The 24527-nt window shown below is 39.5% G+C and overlaps 1 protein-coding gene across 1 annotated transcript; it reads right to left on the minus strand.

The window, feature by feature from the left end:
• Positions 1-7693: 7693 nt before the first annotated feature.
• EREG (epiregulin) lies at positions 7694-24374 on the minus strand. The gene is made up of 5 exons (XM_029944953.1): positions 24227-24374; positions 12059-12145; positions 9638-9761; positions 8851-9000; positions 7694-7983 (listed from the first exon to the last, which is right to left on the minus strand). The coding sequence occupies exons 1-5, from the start codon at positions 24276-24278 to the stop codon at positions 7902-7904; spliced, it is 495 nt and encodes a 164-aa protein (XP_029800813.1). The 5' UTR covers positions 24279-24374; the 3' UTR covers positions 7694-7901.
• Positions 24375-24527: the final 153 nt, after the last annotated feature.

Raw genomic sequence — 24527 nt, forward strand, 5'->3', positions numbered from 1 at the left:
AGAAGTGAGTCTTACAAAACTAGTTACATACCTCATGGAATTGTTATCAAGCTTTCAATGGTATTACATCTTAGAAGCTTAACAGCAAATAGTAAGCAAATAGTAGTGTTTACTACTATTATTGTTACCAGTATTTATTTATTTTCTTTCTTTGCCCACTAGAAATACAAATTCCAGGCATTATCCATCTGCTCATCACTTCTATTCAGAATATAGAATAGTAAAATACATACTAAGCCTTCAAAAAGTAATTGTTGAGCAAATGAATGAATGAAAATATTTAACCATTTCTTCTGTCCTCACTGGCTCCTTTTCTTTTACCAATTTCTCGAGTGAAGACATTTCCTTGGAGTCAATCATTGGTTTCCTTGGCAGTTTTCCTCTACCCTCTCTCCTTTGAAGTGTTTAACTTGAAATGTTTCTCTGGCTGCAGCTTCAGTTTCTGTGATGGGAGTTCCCACTATCACATCCTTAGCTCAGTCCATACAGCCAAGTTATACTGGGGAGGCAGTTCTGAGTGGCTGGAAATTTGGCCTGAGACTCAGGAGACCTGGCATATGGTGTAAGTTCTGTGACTTTATTCACTATGTGACTCAGAGCAAGCCACAACCTTCCCAGAGACCAAATTCTCTTGTAGGTAATAATTATTCATCTCTACCTTCCATCTTAGATGGTGCATTAAAACAAGGTGTTAATAAAATTGGAAGTGTTTTGTAGTTACAAAGCAGTACATATAATTTTGAGGTGTTGTTAAATACCTTAAATATTACATATAATATAATATAACATATATAATCATATAAAATTATTATATCAAATATTATATATATGTAGCCTGCTGCTATCTTAGATTCAACATAAAGTAGATTAACTTTGCATTTCCCAAACTGAACATTGACTTTGCTTTCTCTCATTTGGCACAGGTATTAGTAAGCACTTTTCGTTCTCCTTTTGTGATGTATCTAAAATCTCCCTCCTGCTCTCTCTTCTCCCAGATACAATCTTACTCTAACATTTCTTCAGTGTACATCTAGGTAGGTTATTAGAACACCATCAGTTGATCTCTCTACTTCCAGCCTTTCTCTCAATCAGTCTTCTCAAATAATCTCATTTCAAACGTCTCCAAATTGGATTGGGTTTCCATTACTACTGTCACAAATTACTGCAAATTCAGCAGCTTAAAACAATGAAATTTATGGTCTTACAGATCTGTAGATCAGAAGTCCAACATGTGCCTCACCTATCTAGTATCAAGGTGTTGGCATCAGGTATATATCAAGGTGGCGCCAGTGCTACATTCTTCTCTGGGGGATCTGGGGGAGCATCCATATTTTTGCCTTTTCAAACTCCTAAGGACCACCTCCGTTTCTTGGCTTGCAACTCCCTTCCTTTGTTTTCAAAGCCAGCAACTGTGGGTCAAGTCCTTAGGAGATCACAGCTCTCTAACCACAGATGGGAAGAGCTCCCAGCTTGTAAGAATCAGGTAATTAGATTTGACCCACTGGGCTAATTCAATGTCATCTCCCCTTCTCAGGGTCATAACCTTAATCACGTTGCACTGTTCCTTTTGCCATGTAAAATAATAAATTCACAGGTTCTGAGGATTAGGACATGGACATCTTTGGGGAATAAGGGGTCTTATTCTGCCTACCACACTAGTTTAATCATGTCACTCTCCTGACCAAGAGCTAACATAAAGTTTATCTTCTCAGTATGGCTATGAAGATCCTTCACATTAAATTCTCAGCTATTCTAAAATAAACATCCTATACTACTGTTAGAATAGTCTCTCTGGCATACCTTAAATATGCTATGATTTTCCTAGTATTTTTGCCAATTATTCTTCCTTTTGACATGTCCTATGATTCTTCCTTTGCTATCAAAATCCAGCCAATTTTCCAAGCCCAGTTAAAGTCCCACCTCCTCAATAAAAGCTTCCCCACTGATGCCACCTTTCATTAATTGTTTGATATGATACTGTTTCATTTATGTGGTGGTCTTCTGGGTTTGTTCAGAATTAATTCAATCTTCTTCTGGTAACAGCTCACTGGTTTTCCTTTGGGAGAAAATGCTTTCCTATTAGATTAAAAACCTGGTGGCTTCTCAAATAAAATGAATTGCTGTCCTGATCAAGAAGTGAGTTTGTGATCCCAGTTAGGAATTCTGATGTACCTCTCTAGATCACAGGCCCCCCAAAAGTAAAAATGCTTGGAGCTCACACTTTCTAGAAGCAGCACCTTGCTTACAGAAATCACTAGAACTTCCTTGGCACCTAGGCTTTTACTTTAATTCTACCATACTCTCCACATCTTTCCTACAAATTTTTCCTTGGATAAGCCAGAATCATTTTCTGTTTGATAAAAATCAAAAAACCTTAACAGCTAAAGCCTTGCCCTCTTCTTTAAATGTACTCATAACTTCAAATTCTTGTTTTTATAAAACTACAGTATATTTTACATGTCTCTCAAACACTCCCCAATCCATTGTATTTACTACATACAAAAATGATTTTCAATAAATATTGGTTGACTATTCAATAAAGAACTGACATTTTTTTCAGAATCTGAATTGCTCCTGATAGCAAGTTGAGAACAAGGAACGTGACATGACTTTCCTTTATATCAATCCTGCTTTTTCTAGAAGGGAAAGTTATTTCTCCCTCCTGATGGATTGATTGAAATGGTTATGACTCCACTGACTGTATTTTTTATGTATATTTCCTATATCCCCAAGGTATTCTATAATATGGTCACATGGCCTCCATCTATTTACATTGTAGTGATCCATTCACTGTACCTGCACTAAGCAAACCTAAGATGTGCTTATTTTCTTAACAGGTACATTACACTTCAGGCTCATATAAATGTTTGGAAGATTTTCCCAACTATTTCTCTGAAATTTAGATAAACTGAGTGGACTATCTGTGTTTGGTTTCATATGATGAGTGGTCACCACTAGGTGGTGACCAGAAAGGATATTGAAACGATCCCCATGTTTTATGTCTCCTTCTTAAAAAAATCCATGTTAGAACCTAATGAACAGCACTAATGTTTTATAATGTTCTGTGACCATTTGGGGAGCTATGTGTTCTAGACTTGATCAAAGTCAATTTCAGGGCCTATAATCTTCTCCTTTTGAAAATTGTGATAATCTACCTCCGGTTTCCTGGAATTTTGTTCCTTCTGCATAATCTCTTCAAAATCAGTAATTTTGACATTGTTCTAAAAAGTTTAGAGTAATCGCTCTGAAATCTCTTGACAGGAAGGTATTCAGCACCTCCAGAGGTTCATACCAGGTTTTTGACCTAAGGTAAGATGGGTTGAATTGAATTGAGATGAGAAAATTTTAGAAGAAACAATGTTTTAGGGGAATATCAGTTACTGAACATGGCACTTTTGAATGTCCAATGGATATCGAAGTGGAAATGTTACATAGGCAGCTGGATGAAGAAACGTAGGACTCGGTGGAAGTATCTGGGCTGGGAGTAACAATACAGAGGATAATTAAAGGCAGAAGACTTTATGAAATAAAGTAGTGAGTGCCTACATATAGAAAAGAAGTTTCAAGATTGATATTGGGGGGCATGCCAAATCAGCGGTGGGGGACAGGAGATATGAAGGAAGAGCAGCTGGTGAAAAGCCCAGGTGAGGGTTGTGTCCTAGAAGCCAAGTGAAAAGAGTGTTTTGAGGAGTTCTTTTTCTTTACTCTCTGGGTTCTCAGACTTTGAACAGGGTCAATCTGAGGGTTCTGTGAGATCCCAAAATTTCATTTTACAAGAATTTTTGTTTCTCCCAAGAAAATTCTAATTTTCTAATTCTATTATTTCTCATGCCAGCTCGCTTTTTCCTACCACTGTGACTTGAATGAATTACCTTTCCCCTCCCTATAAAGTGGTCATAGCTATGCCTCCCTACCCTATCCATAGGCTAATGAAATGATCCAAGGAGCTAATAAGTGGATAGAATATTCTGTGGGTTGTTGAAGTATGTACAAGGACACCATCACTGTGACCAAGGTGCAGAGGGACCAATATTTCTTGCTCTCAAGGCCCAGGGAAGCCAAGTGTCTTGGGTGGCAGATGGTGAAGGAATCATGAACACACTCTGGTGCACGTGTCCTTTCATAAATTACTCCTCAGTAGGATATCTATTCTTTTTAGAAATACCCTTTTTAAAATAGTTTTTAAATATATTCTTAAACAAAATAATAACAACTGGGTTGCTTGTGTGTCTCAGTCAGTTGAGCATTGACTTCAGCTCAGCTCATGATGTCACTGTTCCTGAGTTTAAGCCCCTTCAGAGCCTGCTTCAGATCCTCTGTCCCCCTCCCTCTATGCCCCCCCTTGCACACTCTCTCAAAAATAAATAAATATTAAAAAATAATAACAACTAAATTTTTATGATTAATGCAGCTCCTTTCATTTCAAAAATTCTTCATTGTGGCAGGCCATAAGTGCCATAAATTTATAAGCTGCTTTCCCAAACTAAGACTTTTATCTCTCTATCTTTAGAAGTCTTTATATGAACACATTGTAGTTCTATCACTGCTTTTAGGCCCTCCAGTTTATTATGGGAAAAGAAAAGAGAGAGACAATATTTATCAGTGAAATTCCTTCGTGCATGATGCTTAATGCATTTTTATTTTTCAGTTGTCTTTTTTTTTCCATTTCCCAACAAAAATAAATAACCATTAACAATATCTTGTAAAGTAGCTACAGTCTCCTTCAAAATCTTAAGGTACACAATTATCAAAGCTGATATTGAACACAAACAAATTGATACAATTCAGTACTCTGATAAAATCCATTGTCAAATAAGTTAAACTGCATGCAGTACTACGCTGTGGTCCATAGCATCTTCAATATAAACTATACCAAATGGCTCTTCAAAGTTAAAAAGTGCAATTACAGAGTGCAAAAACAGTGAAGAGAAAAATACACTATCTTACATTTAACATCATCCCGTTTGAATAACAGGTATGTTAGATCAAATTATTCTTTTGCTAAAACAGTAAAAGAGTACACTGCTTATGCAAGTCGTTCCTCCCTTTTCTCATATGCATCCGAGAAGAAAAAGAACCCCAGAAAATATTGAGCAGCAAGTTAAACACATCTTTCCCTCCAAAGAGTGGATACAGGAGCAAAAATGACCAGGATGATCAGACATGAGTTTTGAAAAATCCAATTATTGAATTCAGCAGAAATTAGAACCTGGTACATGTGTCTCCAGCATAAAAACTGATTTGTTGCTTGACAGCATGTGTTCTTGGTACTTTGGAGATACATATAGACGTATGTATAGTGAGGGGCACCTGGGTGGCTCAGTTGGTTAAGTGTCTGGCTTCAGCCCAGGTCATGATCTCACAGCTTGTGAGTTCGAGCCCTGCCATCAGGCTCTCTGGTGTCAGCACAGAGCCTTGCTTCAGATCTTCTCTCTCCCTTTCTCTCTCTCTCTCTCCTTCCCCACTCATGTGCGTTCTCTCTCTCTCAATAATAAATAAATTAATTAATTAATTTTTAAAAAGGAACATGGATAGTGAGAAATCTGTAATAAGAAAGATAGACTAAACATGAGCCCAAATCTTTCCATTGTCGGAAATTTGAGCTGATGATAATCATCTATATTTGCTCATCATTGCTTTCATTAAAACCATTATTTCTGGCTTTAATATACATTTATAAATATTTAACTTTTATAAGGGTTAGTTTTTTAAGCATTCATAAGTAAAGATTAAAAATATCCCAAACTACTTATAATTAGTTATGTAGTTAGGATTGAGACATTTAAGATAAACCAACATAGCCCTCTTTTATAAGTAAAACAAGTGAATTGCTGTTGATGTCTTGGCACCAACATTTTCTTTGACACAATCACGATCACTTTAAGTAGGCAGACTTCATGTACATCTAGTAGGTGTCAGTAAGAATGTGTAGGACTTAAAATGTGTTCTTACATAGTACATTTGATTTCAGCTATATTAAAAAAAAAAACAGAAACACCCTTTTAGATCTCATTGAATTTTATTTCTCTTTTATGTTTATTTATTTATTTTTAGAGAAAGAGAGAGAGTAGGGGAGGGGTGGGGGAAGAGAGAGATAGAGAGAGAGAACCCCAAGCCAACTCCAGAGTAAGGCTCAAACTCACGAACCATGAGATCACGACCCAAGTGAAAATCAAGAGTCAGACTAACCAACTGGGCCACCCCGATGTCTCTTATGTTATTTTTCTTTATCTTGTTTTTAAGTTTTATGTGTTGTTGAAAAGCAATAAATGACCATAATTCTACGAATGAGCTCATGTGTACATGTGTATTTGCATATGAATGTGTATATTATATAAATATGCATGCTTATATATGCATATTTTACACACACACACACACACACACACACACACGTGTTTTTCCTCTAATTGTGAGGGACCAGATCCAGCACTTTAGAATGGAGGCATGTGAGAGCACCAGGTACAAATAAAGGGATACATATGCAGGCAAGTCCTGGCATCTAGCACTTCAGAAGTCAGCCACTGTTTATTTTCTCTTTGTTGCCCTTGCAGCTGCCAGGAAAAAAGGTGGACAAAGAATAGACCCCCCCCCCCAAAGAGGTGTGTGATCCCGAGAGACTCCACCCAAAGGTCTAGTGTTTCAAGAAGCAATGGCCCTAACTCACTGAGACCAGGGGCTCAAACACAAGAGGAATCTTCATCTCTTCCAAAAAAATAAGCAAAAGACAGAAAGCTGGGCCCTGGTTTTATCTCAGTCTCCAAAAGAAGGCATGGTTAAGTCTCTAAATTTTAATTTTAAGAGTTTTCAAATGAATTTGCTCATTTGGGAAAATACACTATGATCTCTATTTCTTCTTGTTTTCTACTTCCAATATCAGGGTATTATTTTAAACATATACTTTTAAATTCTAGAGGGAGCAACTTACTGCATCGTTTTAAGTTAAAATCTCTTTCACAGAAGATGAAATAACAGTATTTCCTTCTTTGGACAATATATAGAATTATTGTTTTACACTATAAAATAATGATTAGTTCATCAAATTTTGGACTACAATTTAATCTTAGAATTCTTAAACAAAGTCCCTATGAAAATAAATACTCCTGAAAAGAAGCCCAGATTTTGGCTTCAAGTGTGGATTTTTTTTTTCCTCATGTACATGTTTCTCAAGAAGCATCGTGAAGCTATAAAACAGCTACTATTTACATAAACGATGGCATACAACGAAGTTGTCAGTTCATTTCATGCCAGAACAATCTGCAGCTGGGTGACTCGTATCCACGGGAGCTGTGAGTTGGAAGAGGGAACTGGCCACTTACCCTCCAGACCAGTCACCACGGGGCCAGAGGGAGACAGCCCTCCCGGATCTGCTTTGTCCCCTTGGGTAGTGTTTAGCACACGATATAGACGTGCTTCTCCCCAGTTCCCATTGCACAAGTGTTTTAATTCGTGACACAGCGGTGCCAAACCATACATCAAACCATAATACAGTCAAATCAATGATCACTAATTTGAGTAGGAAAATATTAAGTTGATTTGACCATATATTTAGGCTTAACAGGAATCTGTCATTTGCTGACCCTTCCTGAGTGACAAACAGGACGTCGCTCACTCCTAAGCATTGTGTAATTGGCAAAGGAGCTTTGAAGCTAAAGCATTTGGCCCAGGAAACTATTTCTTACAAAAATAGGACTTCTTTTTATATTATATATTTTGTATACATTATACATTAGCAAATAGTCTTGTCAAAAATAAAACAAAAATAAAAAACTTTTGCAAGTATATTAAAAATACATCATTGTTGACATAATGTGTGATCCAACATAAATATTATTAATAAAATAGGAATATTAACATAACCAGCACGCTGCACATCCCTGCCCGTAGCTTGGCAGCGCCGTTCAGACTTGGGGCAATGCCGGATCCCCTGACGTCACCCTTTCGTACTCCTTCTTGGATTCTTTACTTTTTTGATTTCTGTACCTAGAAATATTCAAAAATTGAAACTGTTAGCACTGTGGTTAACAGTAAGGAGAACAAAGTAGTTAACAAAGTAAACCAACAAATGGACCCAAAATGAATATCAGCATAGTGTTTCCAAAATGACAATGGTCAACAGGTTTAGGCTGGGCAAGAGAAAAAAAAAAAAAGAGGGAGAAAGCGGTAGTAGTTCATGGTCAAACGATTTGGAGAGAAAATGGGGAAACACAGTGAAAGGACTCTTCAGATGCTTTAACATGTCCTGGACACTACCAAATTCCAGGAGAGCATGTGACCATATTTAAGCCTGGGTGTTTTATTCTCTGTCTCTCTGTCTCTGTCTCTGTCTCTCTCTCATTCCTCTTTCTTTCCCTTCTCTCTTTCAATCTCTCCCTCAGTCTTTCCTTCCTTCCTCCTTCTGTCCTTCCTTCCTCCCTCCCTCCTCCCTTCCTTCCCTCCCTCTCTCCCTCCTTCCTTCCTTCTTTCTTTCCCTCCTTTCTTCCCTTCCCTTCCCTTCCCTCCTTCCCTCCTTCCTTCCTTCCTTTCCTTCCATTGTCCAACTTTGGCTCAGGTCATGATCTCACGGTTTGTGAGTTTGAGCCCCACGTTGGGCTCTGTGCTGACAGCTCAGAGCTTGAAGCCTGCTTTGGATTCTAGGTCTTCCTCTCTCTCTCCTCCTCCCCTGCTTATGCTCCCTCTCTCTCTCTTTCTCAGAAATAAACATTAAAACTTTTTAAGAAAAATATGTCAGCAGTGTAGAGTCTATCTTATTCCTTTAAATAATACTTTGTCCATAGTCTTACTCAGTTTGTAAGCCTGCATTGTATAAACATAATGTGTAGACGCAGAATGTAGAAGCCACTGGCTTACCATCTGCAGAAGTAGTATATGGAACCGGCGACAATGATGAGAAACAAGATAATGAGAATCACAGTCAAAGCGACATATTCTTTGCTCAAGGGCTGTTGGACGGTTAAAAAGAAGTGCTCGCATCGGACCCCAGTGTAACCCACTTCACACCTACAGGAAAATAGGAGAAAAAGATTAGTTATTTAAAAAAAGAAATTAGGATTATGAATTAGTCTTGTGAGAACTAATCTCACACTGTGATGCAGGAAACTGACGAGGTTGCCAAAAGTTGTGAAGAATTCAAAGACTGGCCTCCGAGCGGGGCCAACATGGATAGAAGAGCCCCACACAGCTCCCAGCTTGACTGTGGTGCTAAGTTACAGGCCGGCTCGGCCGCCCGGTGGCTGGCCACCTACCAGGGGGTTTGGTAAGTTTCGTAGGGCTGAGCTGCACTTTGTCTAAATCAGTGCAATCAATTCTTAAAACAGGGGCTGCTACAGCAGTCTGGTGGAAAGGCTAAAAGCGGAGCCACTATCGTGGCCATATGAGAAGCAGGCCTCAGAACCCACCCCACTCTGCACCCCTGAAGTATTGGTATAATTTGACAGCTACTGTGTGTTCCAGGACTTAAAAATAACTTGCTTAATGAAGTTACTAATGGCACATACAACTGCATGCTATTAGTATATATAAACTACAGCCTCTGGAAATACACATCAACTTCAAAAAATTTAAAAAGAGAGAGAGAGAGTATAGGTTTAAAAAAATACTCTGTGTGTGTGTGTGTGTGTGTGTGTGTGTGTATTACCTGCAGTAATTTTCACTCATGTCCACCAGGTAGATGCACTGTCCGTGCAAACAGTAGCCGTTCATGTCAGAGCCACACTTCGTTATTGACACTTGAGCCACACGTGGATTGTCCTCTGTCTGAACTGTGAAGGAAAGGAAAGTTGGATACATTCTGCTGCCTTCTTTGAAGCACGAATCCCCCTTTCACAGAGTCATTGCCCAACTACTGTACAAAGTAGGGCAGGTACTGACCAGTCGAGGAGAATTTTCAGGACTAGGAAGTCCCTCTACTTATCACATTTCCTGCGCCAATAAATGTTTGACCCCTAAGGAAAAGTCTCAACATTCCACACAAACAAAATAAGACCTGGAGATTTAATTCACTAAAGATAATCTTGAAGGATAGAAAAGGCAAGTTTATGACACACAAAAATCATTATACTCCACAGTTATCTTGAGTTTTTTTTCAAATCTCAAAATAATTCTGTGTTCGTTACTCCAAAAGCAATTGCAAACTGAAACCACTAATTAATTCAAGAGAACAACATTTTATAATGTGCTTTAAGCCAGGAAGGTATGTTTTGGTGTACATTCCCAAATTTTTGAGGCTACCGTTAAAGAAATCAATCAAAGCCCCCCCCCCCCACCCGCCCCCAGCATCTGTAACCATCAGAACTGAGCCAGACAAATCTTGACTCACAAATGCCTGGAGCTCGGCAAGGACAATGATGGAAAGAGAAGCCTCTTTAGAAGTCGTGTTGCAACCTCTACGTAAAATTCATTTTAGGATGTTTCAGTTACTAAAATGTGAAGGATGCTTGTGAAATAATCAAACAATAGTGTCATGATTGCAATACTCCGCTCAAAGAAACAAACGAGCAAACAATAACAACAAAAAGGGAGGAAGGCAGACCAAACTTCTAAAGAGCCTAGTGATGAAGGAAGAAAAGAGAACAAAAATACTAATCCAAAGGGATGCATGTGTCCCAATGTTTATAGCACCATTATCTACAATAGCCAAATTATGGAGACAGCCCAAGTGTCTACTGACTGATGAATGGGTGAAGATGTGGTGTGTGTGTATACATACATACATATATATATACACACATATATATACATATATATTTATTTATTTATTTATAGTAGAATATTACTAAGCCTTATAAAAGAATGAAATCTTGCCATTTGCAACAACATGGATGGAGCTAGAGTACTCTGCTAAGTGAAGAAAGCCAGTCAGAGAAAAACAAATACCATATGACTTCACTCATATGTGGAATTTAAGAAACAAAACAAATGAGCAACAGGAAAAAAGAGAGAGAGAGAGGCGAACCAAGAAACAGACTCTAACTACACAGAACAAACTGATAGGAGGTGGGTGGGGGATGGATAAAATAGGTGATAGGGATTAAGGAGTGCATTTGTAATGAGCACTGGGTATTGTATGGACATATTGAATCATTATATTGTACACTTGAAAGTGATATTACACTGTATGTCAACTAACTGAAATTTAAATAGAAACTTAAAAAAAACAAACCTAAATAGTGGAGGCATAACAGAAAAAAGGATCAAAGAGAAGGTGAAATTGTGGGAAATACCCAGGGTCCTCAGTATAACTCTTGACTCCATATCCAGACTGAGTCTAAAGTAGAGCTCTCTTGAACCACATCCAGAGTCCTCAGGGGTCCCCTAGGGGAATAGATGACACGTCACTTCTCCCTGTGTTCCTATGCTTACCCACAGTGTTTAGCATGTATTAAGTACTCCATAAGTATTTTCTGAATGAACGTTGTAACTGCAAGGACATCATTTATTCCCTTTACAAAAAAATAACAAAATATATTGATTGTCTACTGTGTACCAAGGTTAAATTTGCCTACTTTGCCTGGGATCCGATCTCTAGCAATGGTTTCCCAGCAAACTTCTAGGAAATGACCACAGGGTATCTGATTTTCTTTGTTTTCTATCTCTTTAAGATCCAATTATTCTACAGAAGTAGATGCCCAGTCCCTCTCCCACCAGTTATTCTTTTATATAATATTTCCAGACCCCTAGTTGATAAATAAGGTGCTAATATTATTAAATTATTATTTAAAAGTTTATATATGTTTGAGAGAGAGACAGAGCATGTGCACGAGCGAAGGAGGGACAAAAACAGATGGTGGGAGAGAATCCCAAGCAGGCTCCCCTCTGTCAGCACAAAGCCCGACTCAGGACTGGATCCCAAGAACCAGGAGATCATGACCTGAGCTGAAACCAAGAGTCAGATGCTCAAGTGACTGAGCCACCCTGGCGCCCTCCCCCAAATTATTTTGTTAACATAGCCGCTGTTCTTCTCCCCTTTTCTCTACACTGTCACATAGTCATAGTCTTTGAGTTCACTCTTTTAGAAACGTGTGATCCTCTGGGGAAGCACTGGCAAAGCCGGGCTCACCTAAAGCTGTACAATTATCTTCGGACTCTCCTGGGATGCAGGAAGGAATCACGGTGGTGCCAAGAACTGCGTGGAGAAGATGGCAACCTAGTAATGGGAAGAAACCAAATATATAAACAGTGCTTCAAAGAAAGAAACATGGATCAGATTTTCAGGTAAACACACTACTTACAGGGTTGTTTTAATGATTTCAAGAATGTGATCCATGAAAACCATAAAAGAAACTAATTTATACAAGCAAGAAAGAGTTGACAATCAATGAGTCTCCAGCTCTCTGTCTAGGGGATGAAAACCTTGACACAACATTCCTAGTTTCAGATTTGCTCTGTTCTAAAAGTCAAAGACTGATTTTGAAATCGATTTCTTCAGAAGCTTAGCAATTGAAGTTGTAGAGACTTCCCACTATTTTGTTCCATGATGTTTTCGGAGCCATGCTCCAAAGTGGAACCTATCACATGCACAAAAAGGCTTCACTACCAATCAGTTTCAATTTATAGTAACAACTAAACAGGACATTCAACCATAGATATGTTCCTTTGTTGCCTAGCTTGCTCTTTGCATAGTACTATATACAAAAGTAGATTTGAATTAATAAAATGTAATCTAAGTAAAGGCAGAATATCTTATCTAATGTGGGAACGAACACACATGCTAGATGAATCACTGAGCCCTAGAATCCAGTTTCTGTCTGCTCAGCGAAAGTTCAAACAAGGCATTTCATCGTGTGCCCCCCCCTCGATAGATGAATGTTGGAAAACAGGCTCCGAAATGACTCAAGTAGTTTCTGAATTCCGTGGAAAGCATAAGAAGAATCCTTTCCATGGCACAGATGTTTACTGAAGAGTTTCACTGCTTCTGTTTAAGAGTCAGCCATTTGTACTTCACCCCCCTTTCTAGTCTAGATGAGTAACTTATATAATAAATATTAATGGTGGTGATTCAATAATGGACAACAGTTAACAGTTCTTGAACATGTACTGTATGCAGGTGTGGCTCTTGTCCTCTTGTTCTATATTATCTCATTTAATCCACCCAGTGACTCTGAAGAAGATTCTATTGTTATCCCCACCAAACATCTGATAAAACTGAGACAAAGGGAGTTGAAGTAAGTTTCCCAAGGGTACAGAGCAATGTTGTTAATGGGCCACATTATAGAACTTGGAAAGGGGCAATAATACTAGAGTATGGCCATCACACAGACAAACCAGAATAAATACACTTGAAGCAGCCTGTTTTAATCCTATAAGGAGGCAACGAAGTATGATGCAAAGTCAATCCTGGGGGAAAGCTTGAGTTATGTGATTTTGGGAGAAATTAATTAGCTTCTCTGGCTCTCAATTTCCCCCACCTTAAAGAGACTCCCACAAATGTTCCATGATACTCAGGATCTAGCCTCTTGTTTTAGCAGTATATGTGTATAGTGCCCTCTACTGGTCTATGACAAGATTACAAATCTCTTTGTAATTTGATATTTTAAAGTATGATTTAATCCAAATAATAAAATATTTTATCTTATTTTTTTGTCAGTCAGAGGAGACATGCATATGTTAAGCATACTTCATATTACTGGGTGCTAAGAACCGCATTACACATCAGCATCAAAGCTCCTAATTTAATAATGTTTCGAACTTAACCCTTAGAACAATCCTTTGAAATAATTAGTAACCCCTCAAAATTTAACATCAATGCAGTTAAATAAAATGTGTTGTCCAAGGCCGATTATATAGTGAACATAGAAAATAAGAGTTAGGAATCTATCTTTGGACTGCAAATCTCATAATCTTGCAATGATCTGACTGTATTTTGTTTGAAGAGTTCAAAACGATCTCCTTCCTACCACATATTTCTCCTACAATATAAATAACTGCTTCAGTTGCTCGGAAAGGGAAAAAATCATCTTTCAAAAAATCCTAAAATCTCGATTTCATTGTCATTTGAAAAGAGATAGAAAGAGAGAACTTGTTCCACATAGCTTTGGGGGGGTTAGAGAATTCACTAGTTGGGGAGGAGCAGAGAGAGGGGGACAGAGGATCCAAAGCAGGCTCTGTGCTGAGGAGCTGGAACTCAGGAACCTGAGATCATGACCTGAACTGAAGTCAGACGCTTACCCCCCTGAGCCACCCAGGAGTCCCTGTCTATCTATCTTTTTTATGGAGAGTGAGCTCTCATCATGGCCAGCTTGGTTCTACCTCTCAGTATAATTCTGCCATGCAGTTTTCCTATCAGGGAATTAAACCCTTTAACCTATACGGTCCGCTCAACACAAATAGGAGCTCTAGCTGTGTGTTTTTACATTATTGACGCTGCTTTTCCTCCGTGCTTCTTCACGTGAGGAAGGCTTCGGAGAAAACCTTACCGATGCTCCTATCAAGAAATTCTGCCATCAGCGCCGCCCACCGTGCAAACACACATTTGAAGCTCATTTCTCTATCCTTTGTGGAAACCAGACACTAGCCTTTCCTGTTTGGATCTGCTTACAACTGCAACCTGCAACTATTACAGAATTCATCCAGTTTTGGGGGTGTTGCTTCTTAGTCTTTTTTTGTTTTTTTAAGGTTTTCCGTAGTTGTTAGTTTTTCCACTATTGGAAACTTAGTTCCACCTGGTCAGGCCACAGGTGAAATATTTGTCTTTGTGAATTAAAGAATGTTCCGTGCAGGGCGTGGCTCCGCAAAAACTGGGCTCTCCTAACCTGTGACGCTCCCTTGGACATAGTCCATCGCTTGGCATGGTTTCTGTGAGACTAGCTCTAGCTAGTGAATTCAACATCCGGGTCTTCTCCACATGAACTGGTAACTAATTTTAAATGCTTTTCTCAAATGAAAGATTGCGGTTCCGTCATGGATGTACATAGCCAATAAAATAGCAAGGCTGGTTCTAGAGCTTGTGTCCCTCTGCACAGCTCTGTTGCTTTAAAAAAAAATGATTCTCAAGCTTCTGTCAGGTTCGTCTCTGCTCCAAGCCCTTGCAAACTGAAGTAGAGCAGGTGGCGCTGATCAAAATACTGAAAAAGGGAACCCATGGAGAATTCTTTCTGATGTCCACCATCTTGTCACCCTTAGGAAACCCTGCTCGTGACTTTAAAGTCAGACAGGGAAGGAGTAGAAGCTAAAATCATAGACATACATTTTCTTAATCTTACAGGCTTTCTCCCTGCTTTTAGCATTATTTGAACAATGATGGTCTATGATTCAATTGCAAATATTGTATTTGAGTTTTTGATTTTTGACCATGGGTCTCTCCTAAGAAGATAATTCTCTAGGATATTAAGGATTTTGGATGGTGTCAGTGTGTTCAGAAAACGGATCTGGTGGCAAGCAGTACGTTGATAACTAACATATAGAGGAATCGTGTGCAAGGTGGTATGAGATAGATGATCTATAAACACAATTGGCTGTTGGCACTCTGTTTCAAGAAATGCAACAAAAGTCAAATTTCTTTTAGAGGCTATTATTTCTGTCAAATTTCCAGATGAGTTTTAGGAATTTGATGCACACCTATTCATCTCTGTACCTTCCCCTTTTAGAGGTTGTGTTTCAATGAAATCTCAGATGTGCCAGCAGGAAGTGGTGCAGGTGACTCACAGGATACAAATCACCTCTACTTTATGAGTCAGGGCCGAGCCTACATCCTTACACAATATTGGGGCACTGTGCGTGGGAGAAGTTTGAGGATCATCATCCGAATGGGGGTCGCACGAAATGCCATAGGCCCTGAGGCGCTAAGGAGTGCTTGCCCAACAGTCAGGACGAATGCCAGATGTAGACGATGTCTTTCTTATTGCAGAGGGTTCTTTCACCTTGCTTCCTTACGGCTGCACTGAGGGCGTCATCTAGAAGGAGGCTAATATTTGGGGATTCGCTGAGCACGCCGATGCTGCAAAGTCAGTGGCAATTCTCCAGGATAAAATGACTTTCCTGAATAGCAATGAGGCAAAGAAAAATGACTCCAAATAAAAGGAGGTAGGTTACAGAATGAAGGAAATCATCTTATTTCCCCAATTTAACCTTTCAGACTATTTAGACCAGAACAGTAAACTCATAATGAATCATAACATTTGCCCATCCCACATAGGCATCAAGATCCGTTTTGTTCACACTTTTGGTGTGGTCACATGCCTGCCCTGCTCATGGAGTGTTAGTTTTCTCCCTTCTTCCATGGCAGCCTGTAATTTTGGGATTTGTCTGTAACATAGTAGGTGCGTTAGGTCTTGTAAAATTTCAAGGAGTCAATATGCCTTCACCATTTCCAGATGCCTACTTGTTTAAAATTAAAATTCACTGTTAGATAAGGTCATGCTTCACCTTGGTTAAAATAACTATAAATGCTTTATCACATCAGATCCTAAAGAGAACTCTGTCAGTATTTTTTAGTGATAGTCTACTTTTCAGAGAACAACATAAAGAGAGAAAGAGAGAGAATATAATTCTTGCCTTTTTCCGGCAATCATTCTCTTCCTACAGCTTTTCAGTGCTAACCTTATAATATCTTCATTAAAAAATAAATGTAAAAACCAACCATAACTGTTCAAATAAAGCAAGATGGAACCAGAAGTTGACAGGTTGCAAATAAGTAATTTTTTAAAGTTTATTTATTTGAGAGAGAGAGAATGTGAGCAGGGGAGGGGCAGAGAGAGGGAGAGAGAGAGAGAGAGAGAGAGAGAATCCCAAGCAGGCTCCATGCTGTCAGCACAGAGCCCAATGTGGGGCTCAGTCTCATGAACTGTGAGATCATGACGTGAGCCAAAACCAAGAGTCAGGGACTTAACCAACTGAGCCGCCAGGTGTCCCAAATGAGTATTTCTTTTAATTTTGAATCTTAAAAGATAGTCATAGGATCTTCCTTGTCAAATGGCAAGAAAAGATTTATTAGGCCATGCTTTTAATTCATAGGTATGAAATAATACTCTTCAATTCCAGTAGTAATTCATAAGTCATAATTCAATGTGCTCATATATTTTAGTCGTTGTGCAATAGTGTACTTAAAGCTATTCAGTCAAGAATCAGTGAGGTAAAATATGAAAGTATAATTTATTTTGCCCTAAAAATGGATCTAAAGATGCATATCTTATTCACAATGGAAGTATTCTCATAATGCAGGAGAATGCATATCTACTCTTGTGGAAAGGATACAATTCTATTAATCTAGCTGTTTGGAATTTTGTGATGAGGAGCTCCAAATATGGGACTTGCATTTCCTAAAAGCCAAAGTTTTATCTCTAGAGTATTTCAAATTTCCTATTGAAAATATTTTTTCTAACTTGCTACATGGCGCGTATTTTTATAACCCCTCCCTACCTTCGCTCCCTTCCATCTTCCTTCTCACACCTATCCCTACTGATCCAACTTAGAAATTTAAATTACCATCACATTATGGTTTCAAAAGAAAGATCTCTTAAAGGAACAGCAGTTTGTACTATAAATGTTTACCATTGGCCTTCTTTTCATTATGGCCATATTGTGACCTGAAGCTTTGAAGACTTAATGGTATTTTTAGAAGCATATTGGCTATCATATCATTCATTCTTTATAGATGCCTACTGCCAAAAATAAATTCGCAAAAATATAGAGTTTTAATAAGTGAGCATCATAAAAAGGAGAACATAAATACATAAAAGGTAATGTTTTAAAGCCTCTAAGTTAATTACACTTCATTCACAGAACCTGTGTAATGCAATCAGCATTTAGAAGCTGCTAAGAAATTTTATTTTGTGAAAATATATTTTTTGGTTAACTTTGGGGACTTCAACTTCAGTGAGATGTCCACTTGCATTTGTAGTATGATCGGAGTGTGGAAAGGGCTTAGTTATGCTCAATAAATGGAAAAGAACAGGGTAGCTTAGCCTATGCTTACTTTTAGTAACCACGTATGTCAAATTATCAACACATATTGAGATTTTTCTATATGAAAGAGATTGAAAAAGATGCCGAAAGGAAAATTAATGCAAAAGACATAGTTTCTGTCCTCAACAGAGTTAATAGGCTAGAGACCTTGGGGTAGAGAGAAACAGAGAGAAGTGAGAGGTGATGCCAAGTTTCCGAAAATACCAAGGATGGCGATGCCATTGAAAGAGTAGAAAATACAGGCAGAACAATGGTTTGCGGTGGCATCTGCAATTAGCGGATGTGAAGGGAAGACAGAATGAGTAAAGGAACTTGAGATTGTATTTCATATGTTATCTGTTTTTATTTATGAGGCATTTGGGAATTCAGGGTTTTTTTTTAAGTTTATTTATTTATTTTGAGAGAGGGAGAGAGAGTACACGCAAGCGAGAGAGGGGCAAAGAGAGAGAGAGACAGAAAGAATCCAAAGCAGGCTCTGCACTGTCAGCACGGAGCCCAAACCCACGAACCGCAAGATCATGACCCGGGCCGAAATGAAGAGCTAGAGTCTGAGGCTCAACCGACTGAGCCACCATGTGCCCTGGGAATGTGGTTCTTAATTCAAAGAATAAGAATGGACTTGTGGAGTGTATTTGAAAGTCATATGTGGAAATATGACCCTTCAAGGCATAGGAGTGATTCAGATGTTCCAAGGTAAATAAATAGTTATGGAACGGAAAATAATAGCACTTTGCGAAGTAGGTGATGAGGAATGGATAGAAATGGCCAAGGAAACTGGAGGGAAAAAAGTCAGTTCAGTGTTGTGGGATCCCAGAGAGCACCGAGTTTTAAAAGGAGGCATGGGCTGGTCAGCAACACAGTGATTGTAGAAAGTCATCCATTATGATGAATGAATGACTCCATCATAAATAAGATTCATCTTTATTCAGGGCAACTGATGCTAAATCAGCAATACAAATTGTTAACTTGACTTTTTTTTAAACACTAGCCTAGATTTTGTATTTGCATCAACCATTAGTATTAATTTTACTTGTCTTGGCACCTTAAGCAATGGCTCAAACTGTGAATTATGAGTGGCAGTGTGTTGGAGCAGTGGAAAATACATTAAGCTTGTGGTTCTCAACCTGGAGTACTACGGTCAGCTGTGGAACATACGGCAATGTCTAGAGACATTTTTGTCGCAACTGCGTAAGTGCTACTGACATCTAGTGGGTAGAGCCCAGAGTTGCTGCTCAACACCCTGCGATGCACAGGAGAGCCCACAACAAAGAATTCTCTAATCCAAAATGTAAACAGAGCCAAGGCTGGAAAAAGGCCCTGCACTAGACCTGTTGGGTATGGAGTCCATCTCTGGCTCAGATAACACTTTTATCTGCCTGCAGCTCCTGCAGCGGAGGCTCCTTATCTCTGAAAACAGAGACCTAAGGAGTCGGGGGGACTGGGGAGGGGGTGGGGGGAGATGGAATTTATAGCTTCTTCTAAAGAAGGTTCCTTTCATTTCTAAAACAGTACTTCTCTTTCTCTTACTAACTGTCCATCATCCAGTCATATCACTGTCCCTCTCTCTTATGCTCTCTCTCTCTTTGTCTCTGTCTCTGTCTCTCTCTCTCACACACACACACAGTGCAGAAATGCTTAAATTTTATTAGGTATACCGTCAGTGAACAAAGACTATATTAAGTGACAGCAATGAGAAAAAAAGGGAAAAAATATTAAACTTTATTATTAAACAAATTGAATTTTCAAAGACTATTGCATCATCTCCAGATACTTTGCTGTTCAGACTCATTTTCAAAAGACAGCTTTGAAGGCAACACCTAGTGGTTTGAACTTTGAATCAAGTACCATCCTACTCATCCCACCAGCACCCCTGTATTGAGTGTTGAATATAAATCAGTCATAAGGTGGATGGACAAAGAGGAACACGGCACCAGGAAGGAGACTCGGGGCCGACACACACTTCCAACAGGGCTTGAAAAGGGCAGGGCCAGGGCTGGGGGTGTTGCAAAGGACACAGAGGCAGGTGGCACAATCATTTTGGAGGAGGGAGAGCCGAGGAGGCGGGTAACTGAGAAGGTTTGATACTTCTCTTCAGTCTTTTTTTTCTTAAGTTTATTTATTTTGAGAGAAAAAGAGAGAAGATGAGTGAGGGATGAACAGAGAGAGGGAAAGAGAGAGACTTCCAAGCAGACTCCATGCCGCCAGCACAGGGCCCAATGTGGTGCACGAAGCGTGAGATCATGACCTGAGCCCAAATCAAAAGTGGGAGGCTTAACGGACAGAGCCACCCAGGTGCCTCAGTCTTCAGTCTTAAAGGATGACTAAAGCTGTCGCCAAAAATGAAGTGTGGGCCGGGGCACAGTAGAGGTCACAGCATATTCATGATGGAAACTTACACCGGGGTTACTCACTTCTTTTTAAGTCTGTTTCCTCATTTGAAAAATGGGGATAATATTACATTTCTTGGCCTAAAGGGAGTTACTGTTAGGATACATTGAGGCTTTTTCTAAGAAAGCACTCGATGATGGTGATAATGGTGATAATAGCTCTAATTTTAAAAACGCTTTTTATTATTTTGCCATACCATCATATTTATTAAATCTGTATACAATTACCTGACAGCATAGCTGTATATGATCTCCATTTTACAGATGAGAAAACTGAGACTCAGAGAGAAATAAATCTTTCTGGAAGTATGAAATAAAGGAACAGGGGTATGGGAACTGTCTTCTATACACAATGTCTCAACTCAAAACTATCAAATTTGACATACATAAAAGCGTGTGTTTATATGCAAATATGAGAGAGGGGGGCTTTTCCCCTTTCCCTGAGGACATTCAGGAGGAGTTATATTTAATTCACTTTCGTGCCTCAAATTTAAAATTCAGGATTTTGACCGAAAAAATTGAGTTAACTTCTATTTTCAGGGCAATTATTAAATCGTCTTGCATATTACAAATAGTAGCCTAGTTAAGGAAATCAGGACTTGAACCTGGAAAGTCACTCAATCTTTATTTGCCTTACAAGTAGACACCCAGTTTCACATACACTACATCACCAGAGAACACTGAGTCTGTTACATTACTTGATTTTTTTCAAAATTTCCAGAATTGCCATGTCAAGGTGATGGCCATGAGGAACGTCCTCCCTAATAATCTCTATTACAGCTGTGGGGAGTCCTCCCATTGTCTTCCAAAGGAGTGGTCCCACCAGCAGTTACAGCCATATTCCTCAGACAATTCACATTGGCCAGTACTCAGCGTGAAGACTGAGTGTGGAAACCACACCTGAACTTACAGTCTCTTTGAAGAGGATTTCTTACATTTCATTTGCATCTCTTAGCTGATCATTAACTAGGAAATAGAAAATTCTTGGGCAAAAATGGACAGAAGGTGTTCAAGTTCATTTTTTCCAAAATGACTAGGTGAGTATTATGCTTTTTGCTTCCAAGGAAGTGTGTTTATTTTCTCACTGTTAACAGAGATGTGCCATAGATTAAATGAGATTCTTAGTTCCTTATTGACATTATATTAAATTCACAATAATATAAAAAGATACTGGGAATGAAAAAAGACATAGGTACCCTTCTCCCTGAATGATTTCCTTAATGTATATCTAGGTAAATGTAGAAATAAGGCCTCAATCAATTGATGTAATGAGTACTTGGGAATAAAAGTCATTTGCTAGGAATTGCATTAATTAAAAATACTGAATGTAGGGTAAGTAAAAATTCAACATATTTTAGCACAGCTTAAGAAAACAGTCATTTATTTTCTGTGCTTGATTTTGAGTGATACCATAAAGATACCATTTTGTACATTTGCTTGTCCCCATAAAGGGTTCGAAGCCTTGGAGCAGCCTCCAAACTACTCGGAAACATCTTTATTAGAACCTGTGATGTTTATTATGCTCCTGGTAATCCTGAGACCCTATGGCTCCTAACACACTGCTCCCAAAAGACCACGCTGTTTACTGTCTCTAAGTAAGGTATTTGACTTCACTCAGGGTTAGTCTCTTCATTCATCACAGGGCTAATCACACCTAACTTAGAGAGTGCTTTTAAGGAATAAATGAGCTGATTATGAACAAAGCACTCAATACACAATGTGATTAGCTCACAGGTGGCATTTGGTCACTGTCCGTATCTTCCCCAACACCAGGATTTGGGCCCCAGTGCGGAACCACACAGCCCAATTACCCAAATTGTTCATATGGTAAGATGATGAAGGAAGGCAGGCAGGTGGTGCCAGTACTCAGGCAGTTCATAAACTCTCGGGGTCAGCAGGACAGATCTGAGATGAGCCGAAGTCCCACTGAGCCCTGTGCTTCTCATATTTTCAGGAAAGAACGCTCATTCTGCTCGATTCTCTGTCATTGTGCAATGAAGTGGGACTACTCTGTCTTGCAGATGGCATTCAGGAACATACTCTAAAGCCCATCTGGGTAGCAAGGAAAATGCTGGATTTTAGATTAAGAGCCTTTCTAAACATTAGCTGCAGAACTCAAGATAAAAATTTCTCCTCTTTGTTCTTGACCAGTCGCAAGATTAGAAACGCTATTTCAGCCCTAAAACTGCAGATAACTTATAAATGTGTTATCTAGTTTGGGGAATCTCAGCCATTTACTGACTATTCAGTAAGCTAACAGGGTTAGCAAATCCAGGTGTGACCTTCCTCAGTTTAGCCTTGCTTTTCTACAGGAACTTGGGTCATACTTTCCCAGTATCTAGAGCAAGAACATCGATATCAAATATTTATAAAATTTAAAAGTAACTAATTGTGTGAATGGGTAGCAGTTTAAGTCTGCATGTGTTGGAGACAGAGGATGAAACTGAAGGCATCTATATTTTTCCCACACACATAGATATACATTCCACATAAAAGCAGGAACAAAATATTTGCTGAGGTCTGAACTATTCTTTGGGAGAATAGACATTTGGGAAAAGTGTTTCTAGGTAATCTTTTGTTGGGGGTGGGGAGGTAACTTCAAAAATACCAGGTGGATTTGTCTTTTTTTTTTTTTTTTTACGTATGCTTTAGAATAAGACTATTGGACTTGCATACCTGATTATTAGAGTATAGAGATGTGGCAGAGAACTTCAAACATGAACTTTCCTAGTGGCAGGGAAATATCTAAACAGACTGGGAAAACAGAAACTGACCTAGCTCATTTGGAAATGGGCTTGGTGGCTGATGAAATAGGTGAACTATAATTAAGTAATGCAATAGAGGAGTTAAACACTTTCATGACAACAAAAACACACACAACACACTCTCTAGGTGGGTAGTCACCAGGTTATTCATAGGCTCTTGCTGTCTCAAATTAGAATATTCAATGAATGGCCCAGAACAGACACTTGTATTGTTCCCAAGCAGCCCTACAGGTGGAAGGAAAAAAAAAACCACTGAGCCAATCTGACCTCTAGGTTCATTTGTAACTCTAGGAAGACTGTCACCTTTCCCATTGTATTCTTTGCACAGACCTTTCAAAGCAAAGATAGCAAAGCTACATCATTTACTGAGAATCTTCTACCATGTCATTCTTAGCACAGTTTTGGCAGAAACCACAGATCCAGTTTCTACTTCCGTTCTTAAACTTGTACAAGTAAGTTCCAACTATGCATAGTATGCATGCCATCATGTCTCCCAAGCCCTGAGATAAGGTGTGTCGAAATAATAATTTAACTGTCACATCCTGCATAGGTAAAGCTAATTTGTTAGGGGAATTTGCCCCATTGCAACCCCAGAGGAATGTGAGTCTGACAACTTTTATTTCCTTATTCAAGTTTTCCTATACTCCTCCAAATCCCTCTTGAAATTTAAGGAATTAGAGAGAAACAATATTTTTTTTCAAGCCAGAGAGCTTAAAAAGGATTTTTTCCCTCCTGTCCGCACGAACTAGATAATCTCAAATAGAAAGACCGGCATTAAAATACAACTCAGCAATTTCAGGCTATGGGGTGCAATAAACAGCAAGAGAAAATTGCTTGAGCAGGCCCCCCGCGGTGCGGGCTCCGGGGGGCGGGGAATCTGAAGCCTCAGGTGTAGGGGTCCAAGGGTTGGACACAGCGCCGGACCCGCCCGTGTCCCTCCAGCTTCTCGGACGCCAGAAAAACGCTTTCGTTCCGTGGCACCTGGAACTCCAGCAAAGAGCCACCTGCGCGCGCCAGCGCCCCCGGAAACTTAACCAGACACGACTGAGAAAACTGAGGCCAAAACAGGAGGAAAAGCATTTCTTTCCCAAAGATCTCTTTGCTCGGGTCTGGTCTCTACTCCGGCCCTCTGCCCCCATCCCCCCACCCTATCCCAACAAGAAAGAATAAAACCTGAAGTGTCAACAGCGCTTCCCGGTCTCTGGGTTTCTAGAACTGGCAACATTTCTAAGGAAAGAAACAAAAACTCTTCTGCGGAGCTGCATTAATTCATGCATGGCATTTATGGAAATCGTTAATTCATCCGTGAAAGGCTTTAGCACCGATGCCCCCTTCCCCATCCGACCCCACTCCGTCCCCGGCCAGACAGACCCGCGGACAGCAGACAGGACTTTAAGCGGGGTCCACCTGGGTGCGGGGGCGCCCCGGCTCCGGCGGCCCGCGGCGGGGTCTTACCCAGGCACAGCAGCAGCGC

Source organism: Suricata suricatta, chromosome 1 (genome assembly GCF_006229205.1).
Source record: "Suricata suricatta isolate VVHF042 chromosome 1, meerkat_22Aug2017_6uvM2_HiC, whole genome shotgun sequence".
In the NCBI taxonomy this organism is placed as follows: Eukaryota; Metazoa; Chordata; class Mammalia; order Carnivora; family Herpestidae; genus Suricata; species Suricata suricatta.

Coding starts and splice junctions, on each gene's coding strand:
- EREG (XM_029944953.1), bottom strand. CDS start 24,278: ATGTTGCCAGTTCTAGAAACCCAGAGACCGGGAAGCGCTGTTGACACT. Junction 12,146..24,226: donor AAGCGCTGTTGACACTTCAG/GTTTTATTCTTT, acceptor TCCCATTACTAG/GTTGCCATCTTCTCCACGCA. Junction 7,984..8,850: donor ATATACTACTTCTGCAGATG/GTAAGCCAGTGG, acceptor GAATATTTCTAG/GTACAGAAATCAAAAAAGTA.